Raw genomic sequence first — 22,381 nt, forward strand, 5'->3', positions numbered from 1 at the left:
TTATTATAACTATACTGTCGCTATTTTCTTACAACTAAACAACTTTAACTCATTGACAAACATAAGAACAATTGTAGTAAAGCCAAAACTACTACTACTACTACTCTCTATCCGTCCCTTTTCCTTCCTTCCTTCTTTTTTCTATTTTTTGTTTACATTTCTAGATACAAAATAGTTGTGTGTGAACGGTGAATTTGTTGACACATTTACTAATCTGTTTCAATATTAGTTTTATTTTATTTATTTAGGTTTTATTTTTTTGCTTCAGGTTTTATTAATTATTTTTTTTTAGATTTTAAGTTTCTATAACTTGGTTGAAGGATTCCAATATAGGGTTTTCATTCTTATATTTCTCATCGGTAGGTTCATGTGCATTTTTGCTGCTAAATGACTTTCGTCGGCATTTGATTCATAGGAAAATCATGTTTAATTTTTGATTTTTGAGCGATTATTCGGAAAAATAGGTAACTTTACACGAATAGGGAGGATTTTTTTTTCATGTTTCAGTGATCCGTCTGTGATTTTTCATTTTAATATACTTTCATAGAAATGTTTCTGTTATGCAAAAAGAAACTATTTTCTTTACGTCACAAGTGTCACGCTCATATATGAATTCCATAGCTAATATAACATACTGACCCAACAAAAATCAAACAAAACAATATTTATTGTCTGTGCACAATTTTTCATGCCATAATGTGCAGGCCACTAAATTGTGATTTTACCGACCTTTCTTATTGTATCCGTAGCACTGATGAACTTGTTATAGTTTTCGTAGACCAATGTCTGCATCTCGCTGTCCAAAGCCCGAATTTGTCGTAGGACATCCGTTTCTCTGTCCATGAGCTCGGTAAGCGATTTCTCTCGTATGAGTTTGTTGAGAAAGACATCATGTTTGAAATGAGCACCATCAATATCACAGTGGTCGACCGTAGTGGAACCGGGTTTTTCTTCATCAATGCCATAATACATTTTCAGCATTCCCCGACTTCTTCGGCGGACCTCGCCATCACCTTCATCTGAAACGAAATGTAACACGCGTTACAATTTTCATTCAATGAGAAATCAAAACGGACATTTTCTCAAAAACACGAAGATTGTACATCTGATGCTCTGGCTCATTAGTAGGGCTATGACAACAGCATATTCTTTTCATTGTTTTGTTCTTGAGTATATATCCAACACAGATACAATTAATCAACCGAGAACCACATCATTCTACACAAAAACATACAAGATATCAATGGATATAAACCTGAGAATCAAAACAAGGAAAAGAATATGCTGTTGTCATAGCCCTAATCATAAGCAATCAAGACCCCCTCCCCCAATCAATAAAAATCGATTAAACCCTAACCCCCCCTCTGTATTCTTTGATCATCACTTCTCTGCCTCGATTCCTTTATTTACTATTTAGCAAAAACAGGATTAAAACAATTTTTCCTTGCATTATTTTCAGGCCACTAAACTGCGGTTTTACTACAAAGCTAGTGTTGGGACGATTAATCGGAATTGGGAATCGAAAAAAAATTGGACTTTTTGGTAATATCAAAATCGGTATCGGAAAAATTTGTGCCTATTTTTAGATGCCAAAAACGATTCCTTTAATTATATTTTTATTTGATTTTGTCCCAAACAAAATTTTCCACTGTTGGAATTTATTGATTTTGAACTAAAATCTATAGCTTACCCCCAGCAAGTGTGTTTTTACTAGTGTTAGGACAATTAATCAGAATTGGAACTTTTTGGGGTATCGGAAAATTTTTTATTTATTTTCTGATGCCAAAACAATTCTTTTAATTATCTCTCTCTTTTTTTTTTATTTGATTTTAATTACAACAAAATCTTTTGCAGTTGATAGTAATTATATAATACAAAATATTGAACCCCACAAGTGTATTTTCACATTTAAGAAAATATCTGCATACTTAACATGTGTTTTTATGGTAACTGGAAAAAAAATAACAACTTTATAGTAAATAATTTATAAAGAATCAAAATCGGGAAAAATATTGGAATCGTCCAATCAGTAGTTTTTACGCTTGCGAAAATATATGCACATTTAATATGTGGTTTTGTGGTAATTGGGGGAAAATATAAGAACTTTAGAGATTTATAAAGAACTAGCATGGGTGGCCGGCGTTTCCTGGGTGTTTGTATGTATGTGTTGAGCAAAAAAATAAAAAGTGGTAGTAGGTAGGCAGGCTTGAGTCCGTACCGTGAAGCAGGAAAAGAATGGGGAAAAAACGTGATGTCTTTGCTATTACGACCACCACCAAACCGGAAGTGACGTAGGTTTAAATTAAGGCTAGACAATCGAAACGAGGGGATGACTTTCGAAAATATCGGTGAAAAAAAACAACCCCTCCCTGTAGAAAAGTGCCCAGTTGAGGGTGAAGAAATTAATGTTTTCAGCCAATTTTTCGGTGTCATCTGAAGAGTCGAGCTTCAAAACGATACTGATCTTCTGAAAATCCATTGCCTCTGCTGAAAGTTTTAGGCAGACATGCAAACAGACATACATACATACATTTATATATTGGTAGCCCAAATTTTCGACCCAAACTGATTAAAAAGCTTGTCCTATATCTGAATACCCTTTATGTAAAATTTCAAATGTTTAGACCAGAAATTGTCGGAGTAATTTGGTAGAGACCGCAGAGGTCAAATCTGTTAAAACTTTGACCCCTATTATGACCGCTTAATATTTATTGTTTTGGGCTCAAATCAAGTTATTAAGTTAGATCCATGTCTAAGGAACCTGTATCTAAAATTTGAATTGTTTATACCCAAATTGGCGGAGGAGTTTGGTAGAGTTCTCAAAGGTCAAACGTAGAACTTTGACCCCTTAACAGCCAATTTCTGGCCGAAAACGGATTACAAAGATTTTCCCAAATCTCCATACCCCGTATATCAAATTTCAAGGCTGTAGACTGAAAATTGACAGAATTATTGTATAGGGAAATGTACACAAACACACACACAAACACACGCACACACACTTTCTCTTTTATAGATATATAGATTGAAATTGGAAATTTAGTACGAAATCAGGAAAAATATTAAAGTCAAGGGGAAAAGAAAATACTTTTCAAGTAGTACAATAGTACTAATCAGGATTATCTCCCTTGCATCATTTTATTTTTATCTATATACCTAAAAAGTTGAGTTTCTTTCTCGCTCTGACATTGATATTAAAAGCCTACTTTTTCTATTTAAAAATAATTAAAACGAACTTTTTAATATACTCAGTCATAGATATGTGAGCGACTACATGAAGGTTAACTAATTTGCATATTCTTTTGAAAAACGAGCATTAATTATTAATTTTTTATGGTTTCTTATTAGGTGATTGGTTTCATTTCACTATTACGCTGAATTCTATTTATGCATAGTTTCTACATTATGAATAATTGCATAGAATTTTAGTTCTAACACACGGAGATATTTATATCTATCTACTATTATATAAAAGGAACTTTGTGTGTGCCTGTGTCCTCGTTCCCTATGGACTTGAAAATGGCTGGGTTGATTTTTATGAAAATTCACATGAAGGTACTTTATGTGCCTGGCAGTGTTCTTAGAAAGATTTTGTATCTTTGATAAGTATCGATAATTGAAATAATTCGATGAAAGAAGGAACAAGTGATTTTGACCAAAATCAACACTTTACACAATCTATCATCACAAGTGCATTTGAAAAGTTTTATTACCGCACAAGCCAAAAGGCTTGGCTTATAAAATCAACAGCAGGTTCGTTGATATGACAGGGACGTGTCCAAAATGAATGCTTCTGTTTAGAGCACAGGTAAACCATGATACTTGATTTTGGCATTTTAAACTTTAATTTGAGCCATTATGTAAAAATAATTTTATAAACTCAATAGTAGGTTCTCTACAGTGCAATGTAAACTACAAGGCATTGTGGACTAAGTCAATGTGGGGAGACATGTGAAGCTTCCTCCCAGTTCCCCACAGTGGGTCCCCAACTAGAGCAGGCATTTAAGTGAGTTGATTGAAAAATGGACGATTTCATCGGTTTTGATGACAATAAAATATGGGAGGGTAAAACATTAGTTGACCCTCATTCAATACTGGCCAATGTTGGGTCTCGCTGCTAGTATATGTATATAAATAAAATTTTGTGGATCGTCTGCCCTTACTTGAATCCTGTCCATTAAAATCATGGTAATGTGTATATATATATATATATATATATATATATATATATAAGTAACCTTTTTACATGTGCTGGTCTTTTCATTCTCCTGATCGTCACTTCTCCTTGTCTTTTTATGTGTGAGCTGTGATTGTCTGTTTAACTTGAGCTGTGAGTGTATGTTTAACTTAGGCAAAATAAATATTTCATTCATCAATGATACAAGAGACTCGTTGAGTTTTCAAAATTTTATTTGGAGAGAGAATCTACTTACGGAGAGGAAAAGACTAACTAAAATTAATTCCTTTCTAACCTAATTTTTTTAACTTCGATATTGAGAGACACAGATGGGCAGAGGCATCGGTAACATTCAACCTAGCTCATTACATTCTTGGACCATTTTGTTTCTATGGTTTCTCCAGGGGACTGACTAGAAACCCTTTTCTTTCGCCTGAGCATGTGATGACCATCGCATATCCTTGGAACACCTGTTTTATTTAGTTTATTTTGTCTAGGAAACTGACCTTTGGCCTCCGCTTCAAATCACGCCACCTGCTTCTGAGTACATTTTTTTGTTTGCCTAAGTTATATTGACATGTACTAATATGACCCTTGCTAAAAATTAATATCTTAATTGCTACTTAAAATGTTAGATATTGAGTCGGGGTGATGCCGATAAATTCGGAGGTGTACACACACACACATATTCCAGATAGACTTTGATCTACATTCTTGTGTCCCATAAAAGTGGCCTAAATTCATCACCAAAAACAAAAAAGGACTTACATTACAGGTCTGGAAGTTAGAATTTCATAATGCAAAATAAGAAAGAACAATTAAATATTTTAAATATTTACATTTCAAGAATGTCAGTTGATGTTGGGTTTGTATTACTATACACATAAACTTGAAAAGTTGTCAAAAAACAAATATATAACAAATAAATGTTAATAAGAGCAAGATAAGTTACTTTTCTATTAAAGTGGATAATGTTTTAGTGTTTTTATTCAATGTAAAATGTTTATTTGCCTCCAAAAAGCACAGTGTTTACAAATATATTTGAAAAATACAAATGGCGGCCAACTCTGTGTTGAACATGTTAAGTTTGGGAAAATGTGTTAAAACTAAGAAAAAAAAAACTATACAAAATACTGTTAAAAACCCACCAAATATATGTCAGCCTATGTCATGGTAACATATATTGAGTGAGTTCCTAACAGTATTTTGAATAGTTTTTTAGTTTTAGCTCATTTTCCCAAACGTAACGTGTTCAACACAGAGTCAGCCACCATTTGTATTTTTCAAGTATATTGGTAAACACTGTGTGTTTTTCGAGCTGATTAAACATTTTACATTAAATAAAAACACTAAAAAATTATCCACTTTGGTAGAAATGTAACTTATCTTGCCTTTGATAAGATTTATTTGTTATATATTTGTTTTTTGACAACTTTTTCGAATCTATGTGTATAGTAATACACATCCTTGATGTCTTTATAAGACACAGATAACAGAAACAACCGAAGAGAGAGGAAAAGAGAAAACCGACAGTTGTCCAGTGTGACTGACATTTTCTGCCGTCACCTGCCACATACACATTCACTCTCACAGCTAAACACAGTTGTTATGGTCAGGGTCTCTCTCTCTTGTCAATGGCCAAAATTTAAATGTAAATAAACTATGTTGAGTAAATTTGTCTGTGTTGATTTAGAGAATAACGATAAAAGAATTGTCAGGTGTATATATAATTTCACAAGCATTTGAATAGTGTGAACTAGGAAATTACATTCAATAACGCAACAAAAAGATCCCAAATATATTACAGATTAGCTCCAACTCTGACTAAACAACTCTGACTCCAGAACACTTATATTTTTTTTTCCAAGGTAGTCAAGGCCCAAAGACCATTCGAGGATAAGGGTTAATTAGAATACAGTAGTCACCGAGACAACAATCATTGCGGTTAAAATTACGTATGATTTGATTTGATAATTTAAGGAGACGGTTCAACAAGAACTTGTTTACATTGGACTTGAAGATGACAATACTGTAGCCAGCTGGAAAGCAGGCCAGTGAAACAGAGTTTCACAGGCAGGCAGTTCTAGGAAAGAAGTTCTGTTCATGGAATTTGGGTTTAGATTTAAGCACAGATAGGAGTGGAGGAAATTGTTGATAGTGGTTGTAACTAGACGAGTTTTTTTGTGTATTATAACAATAATTTATTTATACATTTTTTTTTTTACAAAGGAGTCAGCACTTATCAAGGCCCGGAGGCCACTTGAGGATAAGGGTTAATAAGCGTACAGTGGTCAATGGGACAATGTCGTAATAATCGTTAGTAGTGAAAATTGGCTTACTTAAGGGGAACGGCTCATCAAGAATTTGTTTACGTTGGACCTGAAGACGACCAAAAGCAAGCAAAAGGAAAGGAGCACCACAGGTGTGCAGTTCTAAGAAAGAAACTTTGTTCATGGGATCTACGATTAGGCTTAGACACAGATGAAGAGTGGGGGAAACTATTGACTATTTGTTCATCTCTATCTATATAAAGTTTCCCTTTCTGTATGAAAGTGATTTTATTTAGACAAAAAAATACAAATATAACAACGTTATATTTATATATATATATACTAGACTAGACTACCCGTGACCCGTTGGGTCAGTATGTTATATTAGCTATGGAATTAATGCATGAGCGTGACACTTGTGACGTAAAGAAAATAGATTTTGTGACATAACTGAAAATTTTTTATGAAAGTATATTAAAATGAAAAAGAGAATATAGATAGATTTCTATGAGTCGTTCTGTTTATTATAATTGATTATTTAAAAAACAAACAAACTTACAGCCATTGAATTATAAGTGGTTTGCCATACTTATAGGTAAATGTACACTGAACAGATACCATAATACTTAAAGTTAAATTCAAATTTTGATATATCTTTTTTAAATGAAATTGTTAGTTGAAAGTACAGAATAGTTAAAAACACTCTCCCCATGTTAAGAATAGCTTTTTAAATAGAAAATGAAAATAAAATGTAACTTTAAAAAAATAAATGTTTTCGGATTTACACTACCAACATAAATAAATAACCCCGAAAATATGTTTGTTTAAATTTGTGTTACAAATAAATAATCAACGTGACAATAAAACATGTTGTTTTACTGTGTACATTTTTAGCATCCCAATTTTTTTTTTTTCGAATTATCCAAATAAACAATTGTTAATACTTTCTGCTTTTTTTTTTTTACATCGTTCATTTCCGTATTACGTTTAAGTTATTTTAACGCAATTTTCTTACAAATAAATGTACTTTAACCCGTTGACAACCATAAGAGCATTTTGCAACGCCGATTTACCCATTTGTTTATGCTGTTATGGGTTTATGTATGCATGCACAACTGGAAGTCATAAACAGGATGTTGGGTTACAACACCCGTTACAAGGTCATTTGAGTTTTATAATTATATAGATAAATTTTTTGTAACAAATATCATGCACGAATGCTTTTGATTATAGCATGTATGGTTTTAAATTCAAAAACAAGATTAGAGATTGAGTATCCCTGAATCACATAAAAATTACCATTATGTTACTATGTAAATAATATGTAAACAATAATATAGGTATTTCAGAAGTTAAATAAGCAGAACATTTTTTAAAAAAATAAACACTATAAACAGAGCTTCTTTTTTTTTTTAATATTAAGCACTTTATTTTAAACAATATATACAGAACTTTTTTTACATTTTAAATATAAATAGAACATTCTTTCATTTTAAACAATATAAACTTTTTTACTTTTAAACAATATAAATAGAACTTTTTTGATTTTAAACAATATAAACTTTTTACTTTTAATTCTAAACAATGTATACAGAACTTTTTTTAAATTTTAAATATAAATAGAACATTCTTTAATTTTAAACAATATAAACTTTTTTGCTTTTAAACAATATAAATAGAACTTTTTTGATTTTAAACAATATAAACTTTTTACTTTTAATTCTAAACAATATATACAAAACTTTAAAAACTTTTTAACAATATAAATAGAACTTTTTATAATCCCTGATAACCATTTTGTTTTCACAATCTAACAGTTTGTAATGTGTATGCGTGCAACTCAAGTAGATGATAAAGCAAATATTTTTGTTAACCCCTCCCTCCAAAAAAATGGGGGTGTTTATTCCGAATGCCGTTTTTACTAATTCCTCGACTAAAAAAAAAAAAATGGCTGCCAAGGATTACATTAGCTTGGATAACAAATGTTTTCATATCTGGTAAACTACTTATCAGCTCCAAATTTAACTGTGATATTCTTTGTCAGCATACCCCCAAAATCTTTAAAGGTTGACATTTCGAATGTGAATAGTGAGTTAATGTAAAAGAAAATACCTTTGTTTTTGACCACATTTTGATACTAGTGCACATGCACATACTTAGTTCATTTTTTTTTTTTTTTTGTTAGGTTTAAGATTTTCAATTAGAACTGATTTTGATGCTTAATGAATTTGGCATTTATGGCGGCAATTAAAAGAAACAGAAAAGTCTTATGATGTACCTACTCGTTACAGAACGAAGATGTCATATTCCAAAAATCAAGTAAATCGATTAGGTAGTTTTATTTAAAACTAAGAAAACCAAAATTTACGATTTTTAGCGATTTTACTACTAAATTGCATTTGAACGTAAGTCAGAGTTTTCATTTATCACCTTTGATTTAAGTTGTCTCCCTCCTTTTTTTTTCTGTTATCGGATTTAATCATGGCGGACGAAAACACTACGACTCACTTAGTTGTAAAACTTGATTTTCTTGAATAATAATAAATGACAATCTAAATAAGCACCCCGATTTATTTATTTTTTATTAATTAACGCTCTTATCCATTGCGCCTTGTTTCCGTGTCCGAAAAGATGCAGGATGCACCTAAAGAAGTTCGGAGATTACATCGGCTGAAACGTCGTGAAAATAACCAAAATGAGAGACTAGTCGTCCGAATAATCCAAAATTACGAACGCTCGTCTTTCCAAAACATAAAACTAAACTACTCTTCGGGTCAAGATCAAAGTGTAGTATCTGTTCTTCGGATGCTGCACTTCAATTTCTTGTTCTCTGTCTCGACTGAGACAATGTTTAATCTTTGTTCCACGTTAAAAAACAACTCTGGTAACTCTGTCTCATGAGGAGACCAAGTAAATAGGGTCTCTATTTAGGATTTGGTACTTACTCGGAATCGCGCTGAATTAATAACTTTATTATTTAGAAACCCATTCTTAACATGTGGAGAGGAGAACGTTTTCTTAACTATTCTGTACTTTCATCTAACAAATTAAAAAAAAAAAAAAAATCAAAACAAAAGATACCGCAAAAATTGAATTTAACTTGAAAATCTTATCCAAAAAGTAGTACGGTCCGTATAAATACCTAATATTTTGACTAAAGACGCAAACACTTAAATGAAACAAAATTTTAAAATCTGAAAAACTTGTTTTAAGTTCAGTAAAGAGAGAAAAATAAAGAAAATTATATTTTAATCAACTATATCGATCCCCCCCAAAAAGTAGACACAGCAGACGACATGATATACTTATTTCACCCGCAGTATACAAATATAACCATTATAAGCTTTTATTTCTCTCTTATTAGCTTTTAAAAGAAACAAAGTCACGCTTTTAGCTTAAATATTAAACAAATTGAGAGTAAAGATGTCGTAATTATCAATATTTTAAGTGAACAATTAGATTACGACTCCTACCTGTGGGTGTTGACGCCATGTTTGACGTGACTAATGCCGCTTAGGGATTCGCTAAATCAATTACTTTTGCAAAATTAGAAGTGTTTTATATTCGTTAATCTATAAGTAAAATAAGATAATTTAAAATATCAATTCATTAATTTCTGTATTTGGAACTGGTTTTTAATCGATCTAAGAAGGTTATATTAAAATAGGCATTAAAAAAATCAATATCTTAAGGGGCTGGATGTCGCCATTATCAAAATACAGACGTTGAGAAAAACGGACGTGGAATCTTAATAATATACACAGAAACAGCGGTAAGATGAATATTTTTTGCTGCTTTCGATTGTTATTGGTTTATAGAATTTTGGTTGATTTTGCATATGTGATTGATGGGGCTTGTAATTTGAATATATTTGCCTATAAAGAATCACAAAAAAGAAGGGTTTTTGATCCAGGCTCATTTCAGTAAGTGAGACTTTCATTTGTAGTAGATAGCAGATTTAAGCCGAAAGAATAGCGATATCTTAAATACACAAATATGATTGTATGGTATATTTAAATAACACTTGAGTCCAACAAATATTTATAAGCTAAAAGTTCACATCGAGTGTCCTTTAAAGTTAAATGAAATGTATTCGCGCGATCGTTTACCGACTCCCACTCCCCCGACAAGAAGTCGTAGTACGCCGTCTTTGAATTTGACGAAGGAATTTTCGTCGACGATCGAACCCAGTTCGCCGCTTCTAAACCCTTCCAACTTTCTAGGGGTGAAATCTAACTCTGTAGAGATCCGACGGACCCTTCGCCGGACATCGCTGACCACAACGCCCCTAAAAGCTAATTATGGTAGTTTTTCAAGCCCCGGATTCTGCAGGCCCTCCCCTACGTCATCTTCGGCCAAGAAGCTATCGAATACGGCCCGAATCAAAACAGATATCTCGCCAGGTGAGAGGAAGTGTCGGATACTATGTACTAATAATGGGAGAAAAGTTAATGAGTTCGAAGGGTTATAGTCAAAATTGTCTGCTCTTTTCGACTTCCGGTTTCTGCTGTCAATTTTGATAAATAATTAAGCATGGGTTTGTTTTACTGTACACATAGATTTGAAAAAGTTGTCAAAAAACAAATATATAACAAATAAATGTTATCAAAGACAAGATAAGTTTCTTTTCTAACTAACTGGATATGTTTTTAGTGTTTATATTTAATGTAACATGTTTATTCAGCTCGAAAAACATACAGTATTTACCGATGTATTCGAAAATTAAAAATGGTAGCCGACTCTGTCTTTGAGGCAGTAAGTTTGGGAAAATTAGTCATGAATAAAAAAAAAAAAAGTAAAAATATTGTTAAAAACCCGCCGAATATATGTCAGCCTATGTCACGGTAACATATTGAGCGAGTTTCTAACAGTATTTTGTCTTTTTTTTATTATTTTTTTTATAACTAATTTTCCCAAACTTACTGCCTACAAAAACCGAGTCGGCTGCCATTTTAAATTTTCGAATACATCGGTAAACACTGTATTTTGAACTATGGCCGAAATTAGAAATAAATAACAAAGATTAAACTAGATATTAATTACTTCCAGAAAGAATTATGAAAAAAAGTGAATAAAGAAAGTAAAATTGTTTAATTGAAAATGTTTTGATGTAATTAATGAAAATGGGAAAGTTTTTCATGAAGCATTTTTTTTTTTTTTTTTTTTTTTTTTATTAAAAACGGAAAATGAAAAGGACATATTCATAATTGTCTAAATTTGAGGAGAACCATTTGAAAACCAAAACATTTACTGTATAAAAATTTATCAAAATATAATTCTAAAAACATTTATTGGAAAGTTTGCGTAAGAAAATATAATTTTAATAAAACAATTTTGTAATGAAAGCAACATTGGATTTTTATAAAATAGTTTTTTTTTTTTTTTTTTTTTTTTTTCGACCAAATAAATAATTTTAATGAAAATTTTTTTTTGAATTAAAGCAACTTTGGAGGGTCAACAACAAATTAATTTAAATGAATCTTTGCGAGCATATCTTTGTTTTATTGTTATTTCCATAGTAGGTGTTCGTCTGAACTTCAATCTCTGCCCCCCCCTCGCCAATCTTTTACGAAAAACACCCGTCTAGCTGAATCCACTGTCAAAAATTTTCCCCACTCTTTATCTGTGCCTAAATCAAAACGTAGATTCCATGAACAAAGCTTCTTTCTTAGAACTGCACGCCTGTGGAACTCTGTTCCGTCTGCCTGCTTCCCACCTGACTACAACCTGGATGTCTTCAAGTCCAACGTAAACAAATTCCTGATGAACCGCCCCCTTAAGTAGACACTTTATTAAATCCCCAAACTAACACTGTATTTACAATAACCCTTATCCCTGAGTGGCTTCCGGGCCTTTATAAGTGGTGACCACCGTGTAAAAAAAAAAAATAAAAAATAAAAATAAATAAAATAAATCCGAAAAATAATTATCTAGTTTAATTTTTTTGTTATTTATTTCATGCTTCGGTCATAGTTTAAAATACTGATTTCTCCCTCGGATTTTAACAACAGGTACGCGAAAAAAATAGCGTCTCCATTTTCGGCGATAAACTGTAGAAGCACCTGCTTTAGTGTATTTGTTTTGTTTTGAAGTAAAAGTTACTCGAAACTTTGATATTTTCGGATGTCTTTTTGAATTATCTCACCCTTAAGAGTCCCTTAAAAAAAAAAAAAAAAGCAGTACTAATGCACAAGTTGATCGCTTAAACTCATATACAGACGACCAGCTGTTAATGTGACGAGTACACATTTATCCGTGACGTCAACACATATTATCTTGCAACCTTCCATTAAAAAAAAATTTCTTAAAGTTTTATTTTATTTCACTTTTTTCATATTTTTTTTACAAAGGAGTCACGGCGTCACCACTTATCAAGGCCCGGAGGCCACTCGAGGATGAGGGTTAATGAATGTACAGTGGTCAAGTCATCGTTAGTAGTGGAAATTTGGTAAATTGGATTACTTAGGGGGATGGCTCATCAAGAATTTGTTCACGTTGGATTTGAAGGCAACTAGGCACCTCCAACGCGTGCCACAGTTTTACCCCCCCCCCATGTAACACGATGTAACTGTAATTTAATTTAATATTATCATCCTAACTTTTTTACCATTTAAAAGAAACTTCAAATAAACAGCTAATATTTTTAACAAAATTTTTTTTACAGCATACAAAAATAATGAAAATACGAGACAAAAATCGTGTTTACATTTATCAGAATTTTGGGGAATTTTTGACACCCCTAACACGAAACTGCCAATAAAATATAAAAAAACGGTAATCTCCAAAAATACCGCTAGGGCTTACAACATGGCCGCCAGAAGAGTCAACAAAAAACTGCGAATAAAATATATAAAACTCGTAATTTCTGTTTTTAAAGTGGGTTGTCAATTTTCTTTATGAAATATATTTCCAAAATAAACTATTACAGTCGTTTAAAACATAATAGAAGTATTATTTTTTTTATTTTTTAAAAACAATGTTTACAAAATGTCTACGCACGTTCGTAGACATTTTGTAAACATTGTTTTTAAAAAATAAAAAATAATACTTCTATTATGTTTTAAACGACTGTAATAGTTTATTTTGGAAGTATATTTCATAAAGAAAATTGACAACCCACTTTAAAAACAGAAATTACGAGTTTTATATATTTTATTCGCAGTTTTTTGTTGACTCTTCTGGCGGCCATGTTGTAAGCCCTAACGGTATTTTTGGAGATTACCAAAAAAACTCATAATTTTTCTTTTAAAAGTGGGTTGTTTATTTTTATGGAATATACTTCCAAAATAAACTGTTAAAGTTGTTTAAAAAATAATAGAAATTTTATTTTTTAAAAAACAGCGTTTACAAAGTGCCTGCGCACGTTCATGCAGCCATGTTTTTTACATAATGAAATCAATTGAATTTTACCAGTTAATTTTTTTCAATTTTTTCACTTTAAAAATCTATCAAAAATTTCTATTGGTTAAATTTTTATATTTTCAGGATCAACGTGAAATTTTATGCTCTTTCCAATAAACCGAATATAATATTTTAGACAAAGGTTTTTTTTTTTTTTTTTTTTTTAAATTCACCCCCCCCCATTTTGAAATGTCTATTAAAATTTTAATAATTTACTCAGTTTTATATATCACAAATTGAAAATAAAAGATCAATAAATAATATATTGTAAATTAAAACAAAAAAAGAAGTTTTTTTGAAATTTACCTGTAAAGTCTAAAGTGTAAAACTTTTTTTTTTTCTTAAACCACGTTGATTTTTTTTTTTTTAATTTTTTTTTTTTTAAACCTTATGTTCTGCTTATATTGTCCAGTAAGTATTGGATGCTGACGACAATTTTTTCTATTTCATTCAATTTTTTTTAGATATTTAAAAAAAAAAAAAAAAAATTCACTCGATAAAGAATTAAAATATATTAAATCGAAAATTTATGTATTTTTTTGAGGAAAAAAAAAAAAATTCCTCGACTGTTTTTTAAGGCAAAAACATCTAAGTAAAATTTGACTAGTTTTCACTCATGGGGATACCTATTTCTTCACGCACAAGACTAGACGGCTAACGCGAACGTGTGGTTTTTACTTCCTTCTACCCATTCGTAGTTCTAAACAAGAACAAACACTACTTTCGGTGTTTCGATAAGAACGTAAAAATGCTTACGTAATGGCAGCTTTTTTCAAATAGTTGTTTAAAAAAATTTTATTTAAAAAATAAATGGAATTTAAAATATAAATATGGATAAATTCTTAACAATGATGAATGGTACACATTAAATAGTATTTTTTATAGGTAAGTGATTTTTTGGAATTTATATCTATTTTTTTTATAATCTAAGTAAGTAAAATTTTGATTTTCTTCAAATCTTTTTTGAAGAAAACCGATTTAAAAAAAACAAATATTGCATAATTTGCTATTAAACCTGTTATTTTTTTAAAATTTGGTCTTTGCTCCTTTAATTGAAAAAAAAAATTAGGGTTTGAATTACATTTTTCAAGTAGCTTGGAAAGATAGGTCGAATTATTCAATTTTTTTTCACGCATTCTTAATATCGGCTTCTGACACTGTTACATTATTGACGCTTTAAAACATTCCTATGTACTAACGTTTTTTAAACCCAAGACACACCCATGTTTTAAAAATCTAGCAAAAATCAAATAGTCATATTTTCCTAAAATTTTCGATATTTTGATTTTTAAATAAAGTTTCTTAATAAAAGTAGGTTTCATTAAATATATTAGAGGAAATATATAATTTCTTTTTAAATTTTTTTTTAGGTGTTCAACCCCCCCCCCCACACACACACACCATATTCATGTTAAGAAAACTAAAATTAATCTAGGTTGAGATAAAAATTTCGGTAAAATTTTACTTTAAGGCCCGTCTCACGTTTGTATAGAACAAAATATCTTTTTTGTAGATTTCGGTGTGCTAAAAACGAATCTGTAAACTGTTTCCGTCGCAAAAAAAATAGTTTTCATATGAAGAAATTACTTTTTCAAAAAAGTGGGTGATCACTTTTTCATGTAAATTTAACTTAAAATGAGCACCCACTTCTGACCACCTGAGAGAGGGGGCAATTTTTTGTGTTTATTGGCTAAAGTTTTTTGTTCGATTTCTTTTTCTGCTTTCATTTTTCAGTAAAGGCAAGGAAATTAAAAAATAAAGAAAAATCTGTGTTATTTTACTTTAAGGCCCGTTTCACGCTCGTATAGAACAAAATATTTTTTGTAGATTTCGGTGTGCTTTAAAAGAATATGATAACCGTTTCCATGACAAATTTTCCGTTTGTATGGTATTAATCCCTGAACTCTGGGACTATTTTCCATTTCACAGCCTAGCCTTCATTTACGCTAGGTGCGAGCATAAACGAAGGCTGTTAAATGTGCACTCGCGTACCAAACTGCCTTGTCAGTGTAGTATTGGCGAAAATTTAATTAGATTAGATAAACAAGTAGTTTTCCAAATATTAAGCCATGTGATTCTATGTTACCAGTTGTGGCCATTTCTGTACGCGTAAGCGTGCACTTCAAAAATATGCGCATATAAAAATGCCCCCTCTCTCAGGTGGCCAGAAAGTGGGTGCTCATTTTAAGTTAAATTTACATAGAAAAGTGATCTCTCACTTTTTGAAAAGGTAATTTCTTCATATCATGAAAACTTTTTTGTGACGGAAAACGGTTTGAAGATTCGTTTTTAGCACACTGAAATCTACAAAAAATAGTTTGTTCTATATGAACGTGAGATGGGCCTTAAAGTAAAATACCAAAATTTCAACATTTTTTAAAGCTGAAAAGATCAAATAATTAAAAACTAGTTATATATACTAACATTTCAGTCGGGTGTTGCCCGGGTGTTTGGAGGTGTATGTTGAGCAAAAAAAAAAAAAAAGCGGTCAATTTTTTTAACTTTGACCCCCTTAACATTTGTTTTGGGCTCAAATCAAGTTATTAAGTTAGATTCATGTCCAAGGAACCTGTATCTAAAATTTCAAGTGTTTAGACCCAAAATTGTCAGGAGTTTGGTAGAGTTCTCAAAGGTCAAATCGTTGAACTTTGACCCCTTAACAGCCAAATTTCTGGCCGAAAACGGATTACAAAGATTTTTCCAAATCTCTGTAACCTGTATATCAAATTTCGAGTCTGTAGACTTAAAATTGACAGAGTTATTGCATAGGGAAATGTACACACGCACACGTTCACTTTTATATATATATATATATATATATATAAATATAAAATCCTATTATTTTTTTTTTTACTTACCCTGAAGTTGTAAATAAAATTGGGCATAAAATCAATATTATGTTAAAAAAATAAAATAAACAATTTTTCTGGATTATTTTTTAATTTAAAAAAAAATTTTTTTTCTTGGTAATATAATTATTTGAATTACAACAAAAAACAATTCTAAAATAATTATTTTAAAAACTTTGAATGATATTAGATTCAAATATTACGTGATATGTAGTTTAAACAGATTTTTTAATATAACAGGTTTCCAATAATATAAAAAAATATATTCATTTAATAGAATATATGACTTTTGAGATAATAAAAATTACAAAAGCAAAATCGACTAAAAAAAAAAATTCGTTTGGATTTGATTATTTCAAATGACAGGTGATAATCAAATTTTGCGCCCCCCCCCCCCAAAAAAAAGTATGGAAGTCTGTAGTGACCTCATCTTTACATGTATCAACAGAACAGGTTAAAATTAATTTTATTGTCTGTAGTTCGTTATTAAAAATCTATTTGTTTTATAAAAAGTAAGTCTTATATTGTTTTTTATCCATTTTTTTTTTATTGTACATTTTATTTATTCATAAATTTCCACATAAATGATCTTCCACAGAAATTGACCCAAACTTTAGTAAACACACGAAATGATGACGTCACTACTTAATGTGTATAATGATTGTTTTACACAACATTTTGGAGGTGCCTAAAGACAACCATATTGTAGTTAGTTGGAAAGCAGTTTTATTTGATTTTACTTTAACATTTTATTATTATTTTTTTTTAATAAAAACTATTTTTAGGTTGGTAAAACTTGTCGAGAACACTGCTTGTGTTTGTTTTGAAAATGGAACGGAAATTTAAATTACATTCTGTTTCAATCTTTTTTTTTTTTTTTAAATTGTGCATGTGCCAATACAATCAAAAGAATAAAATTAAACAATTGTACTATAAGATTATATTATATTCTAAATAATAATAAATAATAAAATTATATTATATTACAATAATTATTAAATACCTACAGACACTAGTGTTTCATCTTTTCGAGAATCATCAGTGCAGGGTGTCACGATTAACACCAGTCGATAGATTTGAACCTAGCGAAATATATATATATATATATATATATATATATAACAAAAATGAAATAATTTGATTTTTAAACGAATTTTGGTAAAATTTTTGATATTTTTTTTTTTTTACATAAAGTCCAACTGACTGTTCATATTCAAAATATCGACTTTTCGGGTATGCTGACAACAAAGAGGAGCTTTCAGAATAGACACCCACAACCTCCCCATGTTAGGAATGGCTTTCGGAATAGACACCCCCCAACTTTGTCAGCATACCTGAAAACCTTTAAACGGCGAGTTTTCGATTTCGACGCATGCGCAATTAAAAAATAAAATTTTTTTTTTTTTTTTTTTCATGGCAAGTTCTCGACTGAGCTCTAATCTATGGTCCCCCCTCACCAAACTTTCACAAGAAACACTTGTCTAGCAGAAAACACTATCAATAATTTCCCCCACTCTTTATCTGTGCCTAAACCTAAACGTAAATTCCATGAACAAAGCTTCTTTCTTAGAACTGCACGCTTCCATTTTCCTTCTTTCCAGCTGACTACAATATTGTTGTCTTCAAGTTTTTGATGAGCCGTTCCATATAAGTTAACAAATTTACCAAATTTCCATTACTAACGATTACTTTATTGTCCAATTGTCTACTGTACACTTTTTAACCCTTATCCTCAAGTGCCCTCTTGGCCTTGATAAGTGGTGATGCCTTTGTAAAAAAAAAAAAAAAAAAAAAAAAATTTAAATGGAATGAAATTTAAATTTTCGTTCCATTTTAAAAACAACCTCAAAGGGAGATGAGTGGCAAGATGTCTGTGCACGTTACACTAGAACTTCTGCATGTCAGTACAGTTGGGAAAGCAGAATCTCGGGAGTTCCAAAGTCTAGCCGTTCTGGAGGAGAAAGCCTCTTTGCACCTAGGGATCGCTACTGTGAAGAGGTGGATTTAGCTGCTTGTCAGGTTTGTCGGGGGTATTCACGTCGAGGGGGTACAAGTGCTTGTAGTTCATCAGAGCATTCACCATTAAAGTGCTTGTAGAACAGGCAGAGGCATGCAACATGTCATCGATGGGACAGAGGCTGAAGCCTAGATGACAGTTCAGGACCTATCAGGTTGGTGACTCTTTTGAACTCTGTCCAAGAGTGAGAAACCAGTAGCAGATGCACCAGCGTAAATGTAATAACAGTACTCTATACATGGGCGAATATTGGCTTTATATATATATATATATATATATATATATATATATTAGTAGAGATTAAGCCACCATTCATATATATATATCATCATAATCATCGGCGGTCACTCGTGTCCGAGTAAGACTGTCCTCCGTTGTGGCTTCTGTGGGTCCTCAGGTGAGCATATATATATATATATATAGTATAGATTAAGCCACCATTCATATATATATATATATATAGTATAGATTAAGCCACCATTCATATATATATATATATATATATAGTAGAGATTAAGTCACCATTCATCCATGGATGGAGTACTGTCATATATGGGCTTGTACACCAACTGCTGACCTCTTTCTCTTAGGCAGGATAAAAAAAAAAAAGAGCTGCTAATCTGTTTCTTACGAATTACTCAACCCTAGCTCTTGTCCCATCACTGTAATGTTACATCTGTGTGTTTATAAGTCCTTCCATAGAATGAGCTCTGACGAACTTGCTGTACAGGTGCCACCTTGACATAAATGCCCTGACGATCAGCAACATCCCAATCTTTCATTTTAGAAGTTCTTGGATGCAGAATGAATTTTTGCTCTAATAACTTTTTTTCCCCCTCTAAATGATGGCTTTTGGAATTCCCTCCTTTAACCTAGTTTCTCTGACTGTACCTACATGCAGAAATTAAAATGTAATGTACATGTCTTTGCCCTTGTGTAGAAGAAAGTAACCAGGAAAAAAAACTAAACAAATAAAACAGAACGCTTGACTTGGAATGATTGCGGACATGCACCCAACAGCAATACCGGTATGGACTCAATCAGTAATGCCAATACAAGCACGAATGATAACGTCAGCACAGACTAAATAAGTAACCCTGACATGAACAATAATGTTGACACTGACTGGATCAGTAGCACCGCTATGAATGATAACGCCGACACGGACTGGATCAGTAGCACCGTCATGAATGATAACGTTGACACGGACTGGATCAGTAGCACCGTCATGAATGATAACGCCGACACGGACTGGATCAGTAGCACCGCCATGAATGATAACGTTGACACGGACTGGATCAGTAGCACCGTCATGAATGATAACGTTGACACGGACTGGATCAGTAGCACAGTCATGAATGATAACGTTGACACGGACTGGATCAGTAGCACCGTCATGAATGATAACGTTGACACGGACTGGATCAGTAGCACCGTCATGAATGATAACGTTGACACGGACTGGATCAGTAGCACCGTCATGAATGATAAGGTTGACACGGACTGGATCAGGAGCACCGTCATGAATGATAACGTTGACACGGACTGGATCAGTAGCACCGTCATGAATGATAACGTTGACACGGACTGGATCAGTAGCACCGTCATGAATGATAACGTTGACACGGACTGGATCAGTAGCACCGTCATGAATGATAACGTTGACACGGACTGGATCAGTAGCACCGTCATGAATGATAACGTTGACACGGACTGGATCAGTAGCACAGTCATGAATGATAACGTTGACACGGACTGGATCAGTAGCACCGTCATGAATGATAACGTTGACACGGACTGGATCAGTAGCACCGTCATGAATGATAACGTTGACACGGACTGGATCAGTAGCACCGTCATGAATGATAACGTTGACACGGACTGGATCAGTAGCACCGTCATGAATGATAACGTTGATACGGACTGGATCAGTAGCACCGTCATGAATGATAACGTTGACACGGACTGGATCAGTAGCACTGTCATGAATGATAACGTTGACACGGACTGAATCAGTAGCACTCACATGAATGATAACGTCGGACTGCAAGCGACTTACTCGAGTCATTCATTAGTGCCATTGTGTCTTCTGATATCTCTTCTGAGAAAGTGCACTCTCATGACATAAGGGTTTCTTTAATGAAAACATATTGCCTAAATGAGTCGAGTTGTTTCAACATTGTGTCGATTCTCACTTGCATTGTTAAATACTGACTATTAATTAGCTGACGAGATTAGCAACTATGATTGAACAACTAAAAAAAATATAATCCAATGCTACAATTGAATTATCTGTTAACAGATTAAGCATCACTAATCCAGCATTATTAGGACATAAATTATTATTTTTTTTTTTTACATGTTAACAAAATAGGTGAAGTGTCATTGTGGCAGACTGGATAATGTCTCCCCCCCCCCAGGAAAAAAGAAAAAAAAGAAAACCACAGAACCATTTTAATATTATGAGTACTGCATATTCCAGTGTCTTACACTTGCTGTACATGCACTGAGATCATTTCTATTTTCTTTTTTTTTTTTTTTTGACATCTACGACACAGCTGTCTATGGCATTAATGATCAATCTCTTGACTCTTGATCAGTAATATTAATGTAACTAGATATTTTAGCCTATTAAAAACTGGCAAAAGTTATAGCCTGTTGACTTAGAATGAGTGCTTTATGTCAAACTTCTAATCTCTAATCTCACCGTGCATCAAACGGATACCATAATACTTAGTTCGCTGCACCTTATAACAAATGTACCACAAAATTTCAGCCAGATCAGTCCTGTAGTTTCCAAGAAAAAGTGAAACAGACAAAGAAATATATTTGTACTTGCAGAGCTCTACAGACAAATTTAACCAAATAGGAAAGTTATTAGCCAAACCCATATAATTTTTGGAATATGACATCTTTGTTCTATGACGAGTAAATTATAAAGTTGTTTTATATATTTTTTTAAATAAGTGTAATCTTCTATAATATAAATTTCACCTGTCTGTTTAAATGTATGTACGTATGTTTGTATGTCTGTCTAAAACTTTCGACAGAGGCGATGTATTTTCATGAGATCTGTATTGTTTTGAAGCTTGATCTTTTGGACGACAAATATCGAAAAATTGGCTAAAAACATTAATTCCTTCACCCTCAACTGGGCACTTTTCTACAGGGAGGAGGTCACTTTTTTCACCGATATTTTCGAAAGTCATCCCCTCTTTTTTGATTGACTAGCCTTAATTTAAACTGATGTCACTTCCAGTTTGGCGATGGACGCAACAGCAAAGACGTCGCTTTTTTTTTTTTTTTTTTTTTTTTTTTTTTTTTAAACGTTCTTTTCATTTGCGGTACGGGTTTGAGTCTGTACTAAATTGTTTTTTTTTTTTGCTCAACACACACCTCCAAACACCCGGGTAATGCCGGGCACCAGGCTAGTCCATTGATAAATTGATCAACATTCTTTGGAATGGATAATCAAAAATGAGAAAAATTATTCTTTGTCATAAATTGACACAGATTTTATGGGAGATGCGATTTTCCACCCGTTATCATGTACTAAAGGAAAATAACTTTGTTTTTAGTGTGCGTGTGTGTTTTCTACTTGTTTGTTTTCTACTTGTGCGTGTGTGTTTTATACTTGTGCGTGTGTGTTTTATCAGGGCTCTACATT

The 22,381-nt window shown here is 32.1% G+C and overlaps 2 protein-coding genes across 7 annotated transcripts in view; one reads left to right on the forward strand and one right to left on the reverse strand.

Moving 5' to 3' along the window:
• LOC145267088 (vacuolar protein sorting-associated protein 51 homolog) overlaps positions 1 to 10,051 on the reverse strand; it is a 131,595-nt gene extending 121,544 nt beyond the window's left edge. For both annotated transcript variants that reach the window (XM_080123082.1, XM_080123081.1), the window contains exons 1-2: positions 9,921 to 10,051; positions 730 to 1,019 (exon numbers count right to left, since the gene is read on the reverse strand). In XM_080123082.1, coding sequence (XP_079979208.1) covers positions 730 to 1,019; positions 9,921 to 9,939 — 309 coding nt within the window. In that variant the 5' untranslated portion in view covers positions 9,940 to 10,051. The remainder of the gene's footprint in view (positions 1 to 729; positions 1,020 to 9,920) is intronic.
• Positions 9,964 to 22,381, forward strand: part of LOC145267087 (dynactin subunit 1-like) — a 234,592-nt gene continuing 222,174 nt past the window's right edge. For 4 of the 5 annotated variants that reach the window (XM_080123079.1, XM_080123080.1, XM_080123076.1 and 1 more), the window contains exon 1: positions 9,964 to 10,219. The gene's annotated coding sequence lies outside the window, so the exon portion shown is untranslated. The remainder of the gene's footprint in view (positions 10,220 to 22,381) is intronic. The other variant, XM_080123072.1, reaches the window with a different exon arrangement.

This window comes from Euprymna scolopes, chromosome 42, assembly GCF_053919585.1.
Source record: "Euprymna scolopes isolate OS-2025 chromosome 42, ASM5391958v1, whole genome shotgun sequence".
NCBI lineage: Eukaryota > Metazoa > Mollusca > Cephalopoda > Sepiida > Sepiolidae > Euprymna > Euprymna scolopes.